General features: G+C 36.3%; 1 protein-coding gene across 1 annotated transcript; it reads right to left on the bottom strand.

Moving 5' to 3' along the window:
* Window positions 1-446: 446 nt before the first annotated feature.
* On the bottom strand, window positions 447-17525 carry LOC109189535. The gene is made up of 11 exons (XM_019340143.1): window positions 17405-17525; window positions 17091-17150; window positions 5839-5907; window positions 5320-5761; window positions 4527-5073; window positions 4322-4379; window positions 3879-4233; window positions 3104-3672; window positions 2566-2914; window positions 1554-2496; window positions 447-557 (listed from the first exon to the last, which is right to left on the bottom strand). The coding sequence occupies exons 1-11, from the start codon at window positions 17523-17525 to the stop codon at window positions 447-449; spliced, it is 3624 nt and encodes a 1207-aa protein (XP_019195688.1).
* Window positions 17526-17543: the final 18 nt, after the last annotated feature.

Here is a 17543-nt window from a genome sequence, read left to right as displayed (position 1 = left end):
TTACGCTATGTGCAAGGTACACTCACCCTAGGGTTGCGTCTTACTCCGTCAGCTTCGCCGGTTGTCTATGCCTTCTCTGACTTCGATTGGGCTGGTTGCACCATTGATCGCAAGTCTACTGCAGGTTGTGCCGTGTTTTTAGGCCCAAATCTTGTGTCTTGGGTTTCTAGGAAACAACGGATCGTAGCTCGTTCCTCCACCGAGGCTGAATACAAAGCACTTGCGGATATTGCAGCGGAGGTGGCCTGGATATAGTCTCTACTGCGTGAGTTGGGTTTACAACCCCAAACAGTCCCCGTTCTTTGGTGCGACAACTTAGGGGCTACGTACCTGTGCGCTAACCCAGTTTTTCATGCCCGAACCAAACACGTTGAGGTGGATTATCACTTCGTCCGGGACAAAGTGTCATCCGGCAGCCTAAAGGTCAACTTCGTGTCCACTAATGATCAGCTCGCAGACATCTTCACCAAACCGCTCTCTTTTACTCGCTTTGGTGATCTACAGTTCAATCTTGGCGTGGTCTCATGTCCCTCGTCAGCTTGAAGGGGAGTATTAGGCTATTAGAGATATTGGTGTAGTTAGAGGTTAGTGTGGGTTGTTCCCAGCTACGTTTCCTGTATAAATGCTCTTGTAATTCTCCTTGAACAAACACATTAATATTTACGTACATTATTATTATTATTATTATTATTATTATTATTATTATTATTATTATTATGTATACCCTTAGGTCATTTTACATGTTAATCTAAACGGTTAATTTTTTCAAATATCTTTTTACCAATCGTGATATAATTCGCTGGTCAAATCCGCTAACGCTAATCGCTAACTACTGATTATCAAACAAGGACATTGTGATTTAATTCTCACTTCAATTTGTTGTGTGAGTTTGAATACTCTCTTTGTCAACAAATTCCTCAAGTAGTTAATATGACTGGCTTTATTAATTATGTTTTTTTTTTAATTTTTAATTTTTTCATTGTATTAATAAAACTAGTAGTTGCACCCGTGCGATGCACAGCTATATATATACTCTACATTATATTCAGTATAATATAATTAGATGAAAAAATATACATTTTGAAAAATTAATAAAATTGAAATGATGAATTTATAAATTTTATTAGACATTGTTGAGTACTCTCTTTGTTGAACCCACAGCGATGCACGGCTACCTATATAGTACATAGAAAATTCCGTATAATATAATAAGAAGAAGAAATATACCATTTCAAAGCTTACTAAATTTTAAATAATAAATTGTGGAATGTTATTAGACATTGTTGAAGACTTCATTGTACACAACATTTTTAGTCGTACTAAGACATGGTACTTTTCAAACTCCTTGGGCTACTAACTCTTGAAACAGCTACGTACAATTGTCCATGGTTAAAGACAGGTTTTTTCAACAGCAATCCCACTTTAGAAAGTGTTTGTCCTTGACTTTTGTTGATTGTCATGGCATAGGATAGCATCAACGGGAATTGCTTCCGTTGAAATTTGAAAGGCAATCTTGGATCTGACGGTGTAAGTGACATTCTAGGAATTAATACTCGTGTTCCTGCATTTGTACCGCACATGATCTTGCCTTCCAACACGTGATCAGCTAACCTAGTAACAATCAACCTTGTACCGTTGCATAGTCCTAGTGTGTGATCAATATTTCTCAAGAGCATAACGGGTGACCCAACTTTCAATGTCAAAGCATGATGTGGTACTCCAGAACATCTCAGGCCATTCAAGAATTCGGGAGTGTGAAAATCTGCTAACATGTCAACATTTGAATCTGACTTACAAACAGAATCACAACTCAAGTAAGTCTTACCCTCTGCCGGATTATGATCATTCATGTATTGGTTAATGCTATCTACCACATCCAGTGTTGGAGCCAAAATTGCACTATCATTAAGATATGACAGATCGCCAATCCCTAGTCTAAAATTAGGGAAGGTGCTATCAACAATTGTAGCAATAGGGTAATCCTCGCACCTCAGCAATAAATGTTCTGGAACTGTAATATCTGACTCACCATCACGTTGATTACCAACAGTTCCGTTACCTATATTAGCTATCCATTTTGCAAACTCCTCGATCTCTTTACCCTCGATTTGTGATTGTACATTTCTCAGGCGTAGATTCTTAGTTAGCCTAAATACTTTGCAGAATTTCCAAAGATATGAGGAGCTAATGCTTGCCCGGACAATATCTTGTCTGGTACTCTTCGGAATTACTGGTAAAATCTGCCTCAAATCACCACCGAAAACAACTGTTTTACCACCAAATGTCATATCATAACTCCTTGGATTTTTGAAGCGCAACAAATCCCTCATAGTTCGGTCTAGGGCTTCAAAACAAAATTTGTGCATCATTGGAGCTTCATCCCATATTATCAACTTGCTTTGCACAATAAGCTCTGCTAGTTGACTGCCGTGACTTATGTTGCAAGTGGAATCTTCATTAATAGATATCGGTATGGCAAACCGAGAATGTGCAGTTCTGCCATTTGGTTATAAAAGCGAAGTTATGCCGCTAGATGCAACATTTAACACTATTTCACTCTGAGACCTTAACGCGGAGGACAATGCTCGCCACAAAAACGTCTTACCAGTCCCTCCATAACCATAAACGAAGAATAACCCGCCAGTTTGGCGATCAATATCGGTTAACACCTCATTGTATATGACCTTTTGCTCTTCGGTTAATTGCCTTACCAATTCCTGGTTCTCTTTCTCCTGTTCCATACAGTCATATGCTAATTCTTCTTGTATTAACCTGTTTGATATAACGTTTAAGGCCGCAAAATTTGCCGTAGGCATTTCAGGATAGTCCTTCAAACTCTTACCATGAATAGATAATAGTTTTTCAATCTCCACTAAAGCAAAGTTCATCTTGTGAGATTCGGTCAACACAAAATCTGCATAAGTTATATAACATATACTAATTAAGATGCCTACGTTAAATTTTACTTTATATTGTGTTAGCAATATAACAAAAATAATTTGTAGAATGTATGTGTACCTCTATTGTGCAATTGTGTGGACCTAGAATTGTGCATCATCTGACAAATGTGGCCACACAGCATACCAAACTATTTCCGGTTTACCCATGCAACTGCTCATTAGCAATGTAACAAATAATCTCCTCAATTGATCTGCTGACGCCCAATGACTGGCTTCATCTATTGCATCAACATATTCGTTATCATCATCAACTAAACCTCTTGCATAACACGCATCTCGAAATGAGACATAGTGGACACCATTTACAGTCCTGATATCTGCATAACTTGTAGGGCCACGTATTTTATTCAACAAACACCTCAAATAAAAGATTTCTCCAGTAGCTGGCGGGACATAGAATATCCTTCCGATTGAGAACCTTTTTTTCCGTGGCTGCCATTTTCTAAGGTCTTTCTTCCAAACAAATCTCGTTGGCATCTCAACATAAGTAAGCTCTCTTGCATCTGGGAATGTCTTATTCGCCTCAAACCATTCCAAGAACATGATCTGTGCTATAGTGGGTCTATTAACAATGTTCTCAACAGGATCATCATCTGCAAATACCACACTCTGTTGATTAGGAAGGTGAAAGCTTAACCTTTCCACTGAAGGAGCCCTAAGCTGTATATCAAAACCAAACAAACTCCAGACCGCTTCACATGGGGATATGTACCTACAGTCATAGTACATATTAATCTCATCTATGGCTTTCCCATTTCCTTTATCATTGCTTGTTTTGTAGAATTCGGCTGTTACCCGATCATGACCCTTGTTAACATACTTGAACTGTACTTGATTGAGCGTGACTAGTTGCACCACTCGACATTTACATGAGCCTTGTACTTAAGCAATAAATGTCTATTGTGCGGTACCACATACCTGTTGTCCAACGCGATCCCGTTCTTTGTAACTATACTGCCATTGTCTCTCCTTCTATATACCGGGTAACCATCGTCATCAAATGTAGAACTCTCAACAAATCTCTTAGGAAAATGTTTTGAGCATCGTGCATTTACCATACATGGAGAATTGCTCCTTGCTTTTCCACATGGACCATGCATCATAAATTCCTCTACCGCTTTGTAATATTCTACATCTGTCTTTTCATCTGGTATCTCTGCAGAAAATATTTTGTCTAGAGTAACCACTTGACTAACTTCTTTATTTTTCTCCAAAAAAAGAAATATATGAGCATGCGGAAGACCTCGCTTTTGGAATTCAATTGTATATATAACTGCAACATAATAGCAATAACCAGATAAAGGGAAGTTAATTTATGCTAATTGTAAAGACATTGATGTAAAATTAAACAAAAAGATTACCTCCCGCCACAGAGCCAAAAAGTTTATTCTTTCGACAATCAGCTATCAAGGAATCCAACTTCATATTGAATAAATGGCAAATTATGTCAAGTCGGTCTTCTGCTTTCAACCTTCGATCTTTTAAAAAACGTTGGACCTCTGGCCACTTTGGGTTGCATGTAAATGTTATAAATAAATCTGGGTATCCAATCCATCTACATATTACCATGGCATCCTGGTAGTTTTGTATCATGTATCGAGCATCGCCTGTAAAACTTGAAGGTAGTATTATTCTTCGACCTTGTGCTGCGGGGTTGACTTCACCCCTTGTTAAAGCGTCAGTCAACCCACTGTATGTTTCACACCTTAGGCTTTTTTGGTGTGTCCTAATATAAATGAGTCTTCCTGACTCAACCATTGTGTATCCATCGACAACGAACTGTTGGAACAACCGCTTTGCAAATAGAATGGTACTCGGAGTTGAATCTCTAGTCTGAATGCGATAGCAAAAAAACTCCCTGGGGCTAATCCTCTGTCTACCACCAGCGAAACGGTTGCCGAGTACGTTCGAGAATGCAATGTCTTCCCGATAATCATCTTCACCATATGGAAACAACAGTTGGTATTGCAGTGGCAGGTATGAAGGATTTAATTCAATGATTCTCTGCAATTGCCCACCCTTAGCTTGAACCACAATATCACGCTCACCAATACTAGTATCCAGATCTCCAATGCTACTTCGGACACTTGCGGCAGATTGTATGTCCTTGCATCTTTAGTGCGTTTTCCCAATAACTTTATTTTGACTTCAGCGCATGGGTTACTATCAAGCTCAGACATAGCCATCCGAAATGACTTAACCAAAACATTATTTTTATTGAGCTCCTTCTGAATGACATTCACTATTCTACATGAATGTCATCTTGCTCACCCCTACCCCTACACGAATGAAAACTTTGCACTGATAAGTATGTAAATAAAAAATCGTAGGTTAAGTGTAGTAACGGCAGCTTGTTTACCTCACAGCATTTACACGGTTGTTCTTTTCATTTGCCGTGTCGTATATGTACAACTGGGCAAAATGCGGTGCTTTGCCTTCTTCTGGAAGGAGACTGCCCATTAGGTGATAGTTTTGTCCACTTAATCGGAAAACAAGTGGTGCGCCTCCCTTGTTCACGCTCGTGTCTATTTTACCGCCCATTGATGTGAAGCAGAACATGTTGTTGTAGGTTCTGATGTTCTGGAGAAATTTTTTTGATAATTCGTCATTGCCGAAAAATAGATCAAATATACCTTTTGATGGCAACGTATTCGCCGGCAACTTAATCTTCCCATTGTTGCAGCACAACGAAAACATCGGTGAACCTTTAGTGGAATAATTTTTCTTCCTTTCTTCGAACCAAAACAACGCCCCACAATGGACGCAAATATTGGTTGCATCACCCAAATCACAATACTCATCTGCAAACAAATTGGTATTTTAATAGGCGTCCATAAAATGTGGAAAACCATATTAGGTATGAAACTTTGATACATACCATGTGCTTCACCAGAGGATGTTCCAATATCGGAGTTCTGCCTTACATCATCAATCGCTATATCAAAATCTGAATTGACTAAAATTAATATAAATTAATATTAATTGGGCAAGGTCTTCAATCTTACTTTGCTAGCATTCGTTTGTAAAAGAAACAGTTCCTATTATTACCTGTTATGCCATTATTGGGTGCTTCAATAAGTAAAGGGATAGACTCTTTTTATTACATGATCGTCTTCAATTGGAGAGTTATGTAATGGTTGACGCATTGCTACTTTATCTTGGGAGCTACAACCTATATTGAACACAATAATAAAATTAAAAATTATATTTGACTTTATAATATTAAAAATTATATAACATATGAGTATAGGAAGTTACCCGTTAAGCAAGACGTTGTTATGGTTGATATTGGTTTTTGGAACTCTCTAAAAATAAAGCGCTGGCAATTGCTTGAGCTTATGTGTGTCTTGGAAGAACCTACTGTAAACATACATAATATTTTAACATACAGATATCTTAGTCCACTATAATACAAAAAATTCATTTGACAAACATTTTATACGAATTAAAACTATAAGGATATTTAAAGACACAATGAATGTATATCACTACATTGTAGGAGATTTACCGTTAGTGATGTTACTCATTGGTGTAATATTCTGTGTCAAACACCCTCCAATAGAACATCATGTACGAATACTTGTCGTAGTTTGCTCTGTACCTTGAGCATCATTATTTGTTGATGATGAATTGGAGGAAGAATTTTCTGTGATATACAATATAACATTATAATTTTTTTTTAAAAAAAAAACATAATTAACAATCTTATCAATTAAGTACACATAACATAATTAATTTGACTATTGTACAACATAAAATTTTAATTGCTATAAATAAGGGTAACATTATAAGACAAATTATTTGGTGGACCATGGACCTAGGCAATGTGTTGACCATGAATAACATTATAATTACAAATAAAATAACATAAGTAACAATCTTATCAATTAAGTACACATATCATTAATTAGGTTAAGGTAGAACATAAATTTGTAATTGCTATAAATAAGGGTAACATTTTAGTCCACAAATTATTTAGTGGACCATGGACCACAAAATCTTGTGGACCCTTAATAACATTATAATTTTAAAAAAAAAACATAATTAACAATCTTATCAATTAAGTACACATAACATAATTAATTTGACTATTGTACAATATAAAATTGTAATTGCTATAAATAAGGGTAACATTATAAGACAAATTATTTGGTGGATCATGGGCCTAGGCAATGTGTTGACCATGAATAACATTATAATTACAAATAAAATTACATAAGTAACAATCTTATCAATTAAGTACACATAACATCATTAATTAGGTTAAGATAGAACATAAATTTGTAATTGCTATAAATAAGGGTAACATTTTAGTCCACAAATTATTTGGTGGACGATGGACCACAAAATTTTGTGGACCCTGAATAACATTATAATTAAAAATAAAATATCATAAGTAACAATCTTATCAATTAAGTACACATAACATAATTAATTTGACTATTGTACAACATAAATTTGTAATTGCTATAAATAAGGCTAACATTACAAGACAAATTATTTGGTGGACCATGGACCACAAAGTTGTGTGGACCATGAATAACATTATAATTAAAAATGAAATATCATAAGTAACAATCTTATCAATTAAGTACACATAACATAATTAATTTGACTATTGTACAACATAAATTTGTAATTACGCTAACATTATAAGATAAATTATTTGGTGGACCATAGACCACACATTAATAAAAGATCATTTAAGAAAAAATTGATATATTATATAAAACATCTAGCACTATATTTCAATATTTATTTAAATATTTATCTATATTTATTATATAAATGAACTAAATATATATATATATATATATATATATATATATATATATATATATATATATATATATATATATATAATGTTTATTTATTTCATAAATGAAATGCAAGAGATGCTCTCAGCGGTGGAAACGCTCTCGTACTTCCTAACCTATCTCTCTCAATCTAGAACACAATCACAAGCATGGATCTAGACCATTTTGCTATCTCTGTCTCGGCTTCATCTCTTGTTATTACACTATTGCAAAGATTAGGAAATCGGGTCTAGATCCTTATGATCCGTCTATCACGACTTCATCTTAATCTCTTTCATTTCTGGCCAAGATCGTTGCTATGTCTCTCATTTTGAGGCTGAAATCTTACTAAAGTGAAGCTAGTGTTCTCGTTCAAGGTTAGTATGATCTTAATTTGTTACTTTAATTTAGGGTTTTTTGTTGGAAAAATAGCATTAAAATGGCATTTTAAGTGGCTATTTTGTGGTACAATTATCGGTGGGTTCCACTTCCGATTTGGGTCGGGTTAAAGTGGATTCGGGTTCTTCGTAGTGAGACGAAGAGATTGATATATTATACGCTCAAAACGGATAATGGGTGAATGAGATATTGATTCTCAAAGTGGACCCATTGAGTTGGAAAAATGAAGGGAAAAGTGAGCTTTGTCCCACATTGGTTTGGAAAGAGGATTTGACCCCCCTTTTATACAAGAGCTCTTTTGGAGCTTGTAGAATTGTATAGCATAGAGGCTCTCTCGCGCGGGGGGCGGGGTGCAAATCAAATTCCAACTAGAAACGAGATCGAAAAGGCTTGATTCAACCTGCGGGCACGAATGGCTGGCCTTGCGGGCTAAGTTATGCCAACTTTCGGTGTCATTTTTCCACGAACCATGGTTCGGCCTTGGCGACGAACCATGGTTCAGCCTTGGTCGAAAGGAGGCACGAGCCATGGTTCGGCCTTGGCGAAAGGAGCTAACACGAGAGTTGTGCTTCTGTTCGGTTTCTGCAACCAGTCCAGTGTGAGATTAAATTCATCACTTGCGGGATTAATTTTTAATTAATTCCAACTTTAAATATGAATTTAACTCTATGATAATGGGGCTGGCTGTTTCAAGTGTTACAAAGACTGATTTAATATCAGCTTTAATGCCATAATGATGTTGTTGAATCCTTCATACCCTATATAAGAAGGGAGTAGGACAGCAGAATTTAAGCAATGGAGTGAACAAGCACACAACACACGAAATTTTTTTTTCAAGCTTCAAAATCCTTCTGCTTCTACTCCTTTCTTAAGCCTAACTGTGTTCAAGGCTTTGCTCTAGTTCGCCGGGTTCGGTCGTTTGGGTGCTTAAACGTCGAACCGTAGCGCGTTTTATCCTGGAAACCTAGGCCACGACGCTCCTAGCACTTTTGGGAGGTGGCAAATAAGGTTTTAAGGAAAAAGTGATCTCTTGACTCACGCTAAAAACCCTATACCTATACACGAGCCATCTTTTCCTTCTTTCGGTTTTGGATTATGCTTCTAAGCAAAAATCCTCTCCTTTTGATATAGTTTGGTTGGAATTATAATCTGTGGATTATAAGTTCCATTTGGTTGATATGTATATATCTTTTCCGTGGATATTCATGCATATAACCATGGTGATCTGATATATATATATATATATATATATATATATATATATATATATATATATATATATATATATATATATATATATATATCTATATATATATATATATATATATATATATATATATATATATATATATATATATATTTCGGATATATATATCAAATAATATTTTATATACTTGTGTGTGTATATATAAATATTATTTTACGATATTAAATCAATTTTTGGTTCATTATCCCCAACAATCTTAAAACTTTATTATTTTTTATAATGAACAAATCGATGGATTCCAAGAGTATTGGATCCGTGAATGTTGCTCGTGGTGCACATTCAAGTGGTCGGAACGGCAATGATGTTGCACATTCCGTGATGCCAGTTGATAGCAGCAATGTTGGAAATGATATTTCCATGGGAGTTGCAAAGACACACATGGTACTCCAGAGAACGTTGGTTCACGAACCGGTAGACCTGTAGCTAATGGCCCACAATTGGTACCTATTGTGTTGCCTAGTGGATCAGCTAAAAGCCACGAAGGATCCTATGATGGTGTGACCACTACATGGTCTGAGGACTATGGTAGTGTGACCAATGACTTCAACCGTAATCAAAGGAAACTTAAGCGGAAGCTTAGCTTTCAAGAAGATTATGAGAAGAAGGAGAAATGTCACTATGAAGCGAACCGTCATCCTGGTGAAAAGGTTAAGGATAATTTCGCTATGTTTAAAACGTGTGGATGGTTGGACGAGTGAGGTCACAACCGAGGTACCCCCGATGTGCGCTATGGACCACCCTTTGTAGAGTGGACGGTTGAGAATGGAACAAGGCACACGGGTTCGAAGGACTACTACATAGGAATAATGGAAATTGGTTTCTAATGTAATTTTTCCTATTTATTTATTTGTTAAATAAATTTTGTAGTATCCTTGGGATACATTTTTTTTATTGTCGAATAAAAAAAATTAATTGTTCCATTGAGCTATTGAATCATAGTACATACGAATTATTTGCTAGAATAATGTCAAATGTATAAAATGATTCAACATGGGTGCGTAGTGCATCGCGTAGCATTATTTGGAAAATGCCTAAATGGCTTAACGGCCAGAACAAAATGTAACAAGCGTGTTACATGGTTGAAATCCTGTAGAGAACTTCGGTTCTGGTTCATGTAAAACCATAAGGATTTCAAGGATCAATTTGTCAAAAATTGGGATAGCTATATAATCGTGAGCGTCACAGCTCAAGTGTTGAATATTTTAATTAATATTTTGATAATGATTATATAAGCTTAATTCAACTAGTCGGAAAATTTGGTTGATTTGTTCTCGTTAATTGTGTTATAATTAACTTGATCAAAAATTCCAAATTATACTAGTATATTTAATTTGAGACAAATTGTGTTTTGGTGAATAGTGCTTTTGTAGCACTAATGGAAAGTGTAATTTAATTTAGCACTTTGAAGTGCAAGTTAAAGTTAAAACACTGTAACAGTGCTATTAAGCACTAGGTAGAGTGCTTAATTAGGCACTTTCGGCCACTTGGTGGCTGCACCTTTAAGTGTTGAAACCTTAAGCATTTGGTGCTTTGGTAATAGCAATAAAGGTGCTGGATTATGATTGGTCTTAATGCTAATCTACTTAGCATAATCCTTTCGTATGTGGCTAATTAAATTTAGCATTATAAAAAGTGCTATGTGATTAGCACGAAAGGAGGTTTGGTTAATTGTGTAATTAACTAATAATCCTAGTGCTAGGTAGCACTGAAGTTATAAATTAAGCAACCGAATGTTGCTGTGAGTTTATAATTTAAAGCAATAGAGATTGCTTTTGAATCGGTGCGTTAGTTTGACAGCAATGATTCATGCTTTGTATAGCATGTTTCGTGCTTCATTACTAAGCACTGATTCCTGCTTCAATTTTGGAAGCACTAAATCGGGTTTGTGGCCTTTCGGTCAATCCCGAATGGATTCGTAAGTGCCGATCTGTTCGCACCTACGAGATGTGCTAACATGTAGCACATGTTTATTCTTTATAAGAATATATAAAAGGATAACCAAATTAATTGTGGATTAATGCGGTTACTAACGATTGATGTAGTGAATATGAAACACATATTGGTGATTTCGGCGCAAGCGTTAGTGTCGTACTCGAGCGTACGGTACGGTATTCACCTCAATCGAACGTTGTTGCCGAACATAAATATCAAGACGTTGATAAGTTCGGGTCTACCTCAAGATATGTGGGGTGAGACAATGCTTTGGACAAGTAAGTACCTTTTAAATAAGGTTACCCACATGAAATTCTTACGAATTATAAGTACGTAGGAAGTTTTCCTACTAATACCTGAAATGTGGGGGTGTCTTGCCAAAGGTGCGTATTGATTCCTAGTACACGAGTCCTATAGTTTGGATGTACATAAGAACATAATAAATTGAATCAAGAAATTCATCGTTCTTTGAAGATGTATTTTTGTGAAGGTTCAATAAAGGACCTAGCACGTTGAAAGGAACTTTCGGCGTAGCTATGGTTGAAGCGTGTGAAAGAGAACCCGAGCTCAAAGCTAGACGTAGCAAGAGAGCTAGGATTGAAAAATCCTTTGGTCCATATTTTCTGATGTACATGTTAGAATGTGATGCGCATATTCTAACTTGTTTACTAGAAAATAAATTGGATTTTCTGACATGATTGTTAGAAAACGAGCCTCGAACGTATGTAGAAGCGGTGACTTCTATAGATGGACCAACCCGAGAGAGGCTACCGAGAGTAAAGTAGATTCTATCTTAGGAAATCATACTTGGAACTGGATGTTCTTCCTCCAGGTTGTAAAACCTCGGGATCCTAAGTGGATCACTAGTCGGAAGATAAAACCGATTGGTTATATTGAAGTAAAATGGCCAGGCTTGTACTTTTAGATTACATGCGACGCGAGTGCCACGATTACTTCGATATATGTTCTCTTGTGATGAGAATGGAATCCATTGGAATGATACTTGCCATAGCCGTCTAACGAGACTTGGAAGTTCATCGAAATGGATGTATCGCTTTCTTAGTAGACATGGAACGACCTGAGGGTTTGTGGTTCCACGATGTGAAAAGAAAGTGTGTAATTGGTGAGATCATTGTATGGTTTGAAACAATTGCCTTAGTATTTGGCATGGATCATGCAATGATGACCAACGAGTTTAGCATAAATAAAAGTGACAAGTGGGTCTACGTATTGCGTACGATAGACGGTGATATCACTGTTTGTTTATACACGATAAACTCATCGTGGGTAGTAACGATCAAATGATCAATTCTACCAGAAACATGTTAAATTTGAGATTTGACATGAGAGGTGTGAGTTTGGCAGATTTAATCTTCGAGATTAAAATCGTGAGAAGATCGTATGGTCTCGTGGTTAGCCAATCTCACCGAGTTGATTGAATCCTTGCAAGGATGATAATCAAGTGGCTTGGACACCGTTAGATACTAACGTACAACTAGCCTATAATCACGAAAATTGTATTTCTCACTGAGAATACATACAGATTATTGGTAGTATAATTGTATCAAATGGGTTGTACTAAGCCGGATATTGCCTTAGCGGTTAACAAACTCGGTAGACATACGAGTAACCCTAGTGTTACGCACTAGAAGGCAATAGTGAGAGTTATGAGATACTCAAGGTATGCTCGTGACTTTGGACTGCACTACGTGGGATATCTAGTTGCACTTGGAAAGTGTAGCACGGATATCAAAGGACGCTAAGTCCATTAAAGGCTATGTGTTTACGTAGGCCAGTGCAGTTGGTTATATGGAAATTCTCGAAATGATTTGTGATAGCTAAGATCCGACGGGATCTAAGCTGAGAGCCTTAGACTCGTGTCGCGAACGAGTAGGCCGAATGGCTATGCCATTTTTTCGGGAATGTTCCTAGAGATAAACTCGTACCTCCAATTTGTGTGCATTGCAATAGTCAAGCCAAAATTGGTTAAGTACAGAGTTAGATATGGAATGGTAAGTCTAGACTTATAAGTCGTAGACATAATACCATTAAACAATTTCTCACAACGAGGGTTATCTCTATTGACTACGTGATGTCAAAAGATAACGTAGCGGTCGCTAACTCACTAACCCGAGGGTAAGCAAATGGTTGTTGAGAAATTGGAACGAGGAATGGGTCTAAAGCCCTTGGACTAAAAGTTCTATAGTGGATATCCAACCTAGCTGATACCTAGGTTCAATGGGATAACTAAATTATGGAACGGAGCGTGTCACTGTGGGGGTCTCGGACTCCCTACCACTCCTTGTTAGAAACAGTGACTCCCGCACGAGGCTAGCATGTTGATGCTTTAATGATTCTTGAGTATGCGGGATACTCGAGAAAGAATCGCCTATGTAAGAGAGAAGTGAGGGTCGCTTCAAAGGAGAATTGTTGGGCACAATTCTTTAGAAACTCTCGCAGAACCAGGAACGGTGACCCACGACCAAAATGGGCACACTCATGAGAACAGAGCATGGTTGGGAGGTTCCTGTGTGAGATATGTCATCGTCTACACAAACGACAGTCGGTTCAAAGACATCGCAGTCTACCGTACAGCCAGTAGAGTAAACATGTCTTCACAAGGGAAGGTTCAAAGGGTATATTGACTCCCTACCTATCCTATGCAGGGATCGACCGTTTGAACACAGTTGTTTCCGATTTCAAAATAACCTGAAAATCAATTTTTCATTCATGTGGGGGATTGTTGGAAAAATAGCATTAAAATGACATTTTAAGTGGCTATTTTGTGGTACAATTATTGGTGGGGTCCACTTCCGATTTAGGTCGGGTCAAAGTGGATTCGGGTTCTTCGTAGTGAGACGAAGAGATTGATATATTGTATGCTCAAAATGGATAATGGGTGAATGAGATATTGATTCTCAAAGTGGACCCATTGAGTTGGAAAAATGAAGGGAAAAGTGAGCTTTGTCCCACATTGGTTTGGAAAGAGGATTTGACCCCCCTTTTATACAAGAGCTCTTTTGGAGCTTGTAGAATTGTATAGCATAGAGGCTCTCTCGCGCTGGGGGGGGGGGGGGTGTAAATCAAATTGCAACTAGAAACGAGATCGAAAAGGCTTGATTCAAGCTCGAGCTCGTGTGCGCCGGCGCTTGCGGGCACGAATGTCGTCCGGAAATTGGCTGGCCTTGCGGGCTAAGTTCGGTGTCATTTTTCCAAAGTCACTTAAATGCTGCACGAAAGAGAGCAGCTCGCTGGAACCGAACTCTCGTGTGAGTTCAGGGCCTTGAGAGGCCGAAAGTAACACCACACGAACCATGGTTCGACCTTGGTCGAAAGGAGGCACCAGCCGTGGTTCAGCCTTGGCCGAAAGGAGCTAGCACGAGAGTTGTGCTTATGTTCGGTTTCTGCAACCCGTCTAGTGTGAGATTAAATTCATCACTTGCGGAATTAATTTTTAATTAATTCCAACTTTAAATCTGAATTTAACTCTATGATAATGGGGCTGGCTGTTTCAGGTGTTACCAAGACTGATTTAATATCAGTTTTAATGCCATAATGATGCTATTGAATCCTTCATACCCTATATAAGAAGGGAGTAGGAAAACAGAATTTAAGCAATGGAGTGAACAAGCACACAACACACGAAATTTTGTTTTCAAGCTTCAAAATCCTTCTGCTTCTACTCCTTTCTTAAGCCTAACTGTGTTCAAGGCTTTGCTCTAGTTCGCCGGGTTCGGTCGTTTGGGTGCTTAAACGTCGAACCGTAGCGCGTTTTATCCTGGGAAACCTAGGCCACGACGCTCCTAGCACTTTTGGGAGGTGGCAAATAAGGTTTTAAGGAAAGAGTGGTCTCTTGACTCACGAGCCATCTTTTCCTTCTTTCGGTTTTGGATTATGCTTCTAAGCAAAAATCCTCTCCTTTTGATATAGTTTGGTTGGAATTATAATCTGTGGATTATAAGTTCCATTTGGTTGATATGTATATATCTTTTCCGTAGATATTCATGCATATAAGCATGGTGATATATATATATATATCAAATAATATTTTATATACTTGTGTGTGTATATATAAATATTATTTTACGATATTAAATCGATTTTTTGTTCATTATCACCAACATTTTTTAGGTATCACTGTTATCAATTTAAAATTAGTTAAAATTTTCTCGATTTAATCTTATGAGTTTTTTAACAATATGCATGCACATCGATCTTGATTAGGTGTTGTTTGTATTTTCATAGATCTAAGCTCTGCAAACAATAATTCCTAAGCAAGCATGTAGAAGATAACGAAGGCAGCTCTGTCATCTAAGAGATTAGGTTACGATTTGACCTTTATTTTCTGAATTTTGTTTCCTTTTTATGCCTATAATGGTAGAGTTTGTAATTTGCTTCATTGCACTGTGTAAGGCAATACTTAGAAAAATTATCATTGAATTTTTTCTTTGGCTGGGCTTTAGATGATACAATATGTTTGGTTTTAGCCTATTTGAATTGAATAGAATAGTTTTCAGTAATTGTGCTCATTTTAGACTATTTTACTGTTTTTGGGTTTTGAGATTTGCAGTGGAACTGATTGTGGGATGAATACAAAATAAAAATAATTTATGTGGGATTCATTGCTTATTTGAATTTTTTGGGTTGCATTCACTTCCAATTCACATAATTTTGCATGATATATTTGGTTGGCTGTATTGCTTGAGATTGTGCTAAGTATTGCCAATAGTTATTCATTCACAGTGTTTTAAAATGAGTTCAACTCTTCTAAACAATCTAAATTAATTGCTTTGGGTTGCAATCTTTTTTACTTAATCCCATTGACATTACTTAATCTGATTTTTTAGAAGATTCACCATTCTTTAGTACCTAATATTCTCATGTTAATGTTCCACATTTTACAAAACTTGAGAACTTTTTACTAACCTCTTAGTGTAATATACTTTCAATTACTTTAGGTTAAGAGATTGGTTTTGTACTTAATTTGATGGACTTTTTTAGACTTTGTTTATATTTTTCGGTTTACAACTTTTACTTGTTATGCAACATAAGATTTCTTTAAAAAATGTGCTAAGCAATCTAAATTAATTGCTTTGGGATCCAAATATTTTTTTACTCAAATGGAATTCGATGTGTTTGAGTTAATTGTATATTGCAACATTAATTTTAAACTATTAATTCAGTATTATTTTTATCAATGAATTCATTTGTCCGTTTATCTACACTTGTTTTGTGTAAACAGGTTTTCAAGAATGTATTTATAATAGTCAATTTATGCTTGGTATTCTTCAGAAGTAAGGGATTTTATGAAGTAAGGGTGAGTAGATTTATTATTTAGTTATTTAGTGCAATATATTTCCAAATACTTAACTTCCAAAGATTGGTTTATAACTTATATTGATGGTTGTGGTGTTCTGGACATTTATATTTTCACAGGGAAATCAACATGGACATAATGTGCATTGGACTGGTACAAATAGAGTTTGAAAAGTTTTCTAAGGTTAGTATCCTAACAGTAAAAATAGCTTTCATAAGTGATATAGTTGAAACCTAGCATAGTTATCTTGGATGAAGTTAGATATATTTTTCAGGCTATATCTACTTAGTTTTAACACTTTCTCAGGGGATTTATTTTTTTGCTTTGTTGTTTCATGTTACAAAATAGGAGAAGTATATTATTTAGGCAATTAACTTTTACAAAACTACATATACATAGTGTTCCTTCCTTGCCAATACTTGTAACAGATGTCTTCATTCTAATATCTTGTTCCCTGATCATCCTTGTGTGAAAATCACCTGAAATAAAAATTAAGAAAACTGAAAGACATGTTCTAATAGCAGTAGTTAATATAAAATTGTGATAAACAGTTATACAATATTATCAAAAAAGCAATCTAACCTTAGAAAATAATATAAAAACAACAGTTTCATAAGTAGGACAACACATGATTATAAAAATACATAATACTAAAATGTCTAGATCATAAAAGGGGAACAACAGTACTACATTTTTTCCTTCTTGATGTTGGATTCCTTCAACTTCTTCCTACTTTTGGATGATGAAAACTCATCCAAAAGTGACCTTTTAATAGTTCTAGAATTGTCAGCAGTGTCATCCACTTCCTTTTGAGAGGGATGCACAGATGCAGGACTATTAACCTCCTCTCCCATCGAGTCTTTTTGTTATTA

Source organism: Ipomoea nil, unplaced genomic scaffold (assembly GCF_001879475.1).
Source record: "Ipomoea nil cultivar Tokyo-kokei standard unplaced genomic scaffold, Asagao_1.1 scaffold1558, whole genome shotgun sequence".
NCBI lineage: Eukaryota > Viridiplantae > Streptophyta > Magnoliopsida > Solanales > Convolvulaceae > Ipomoea > Ipomoea nil.
This window is presented reverse-complemented; position numbering and strand designations above follow the sequence as displayed.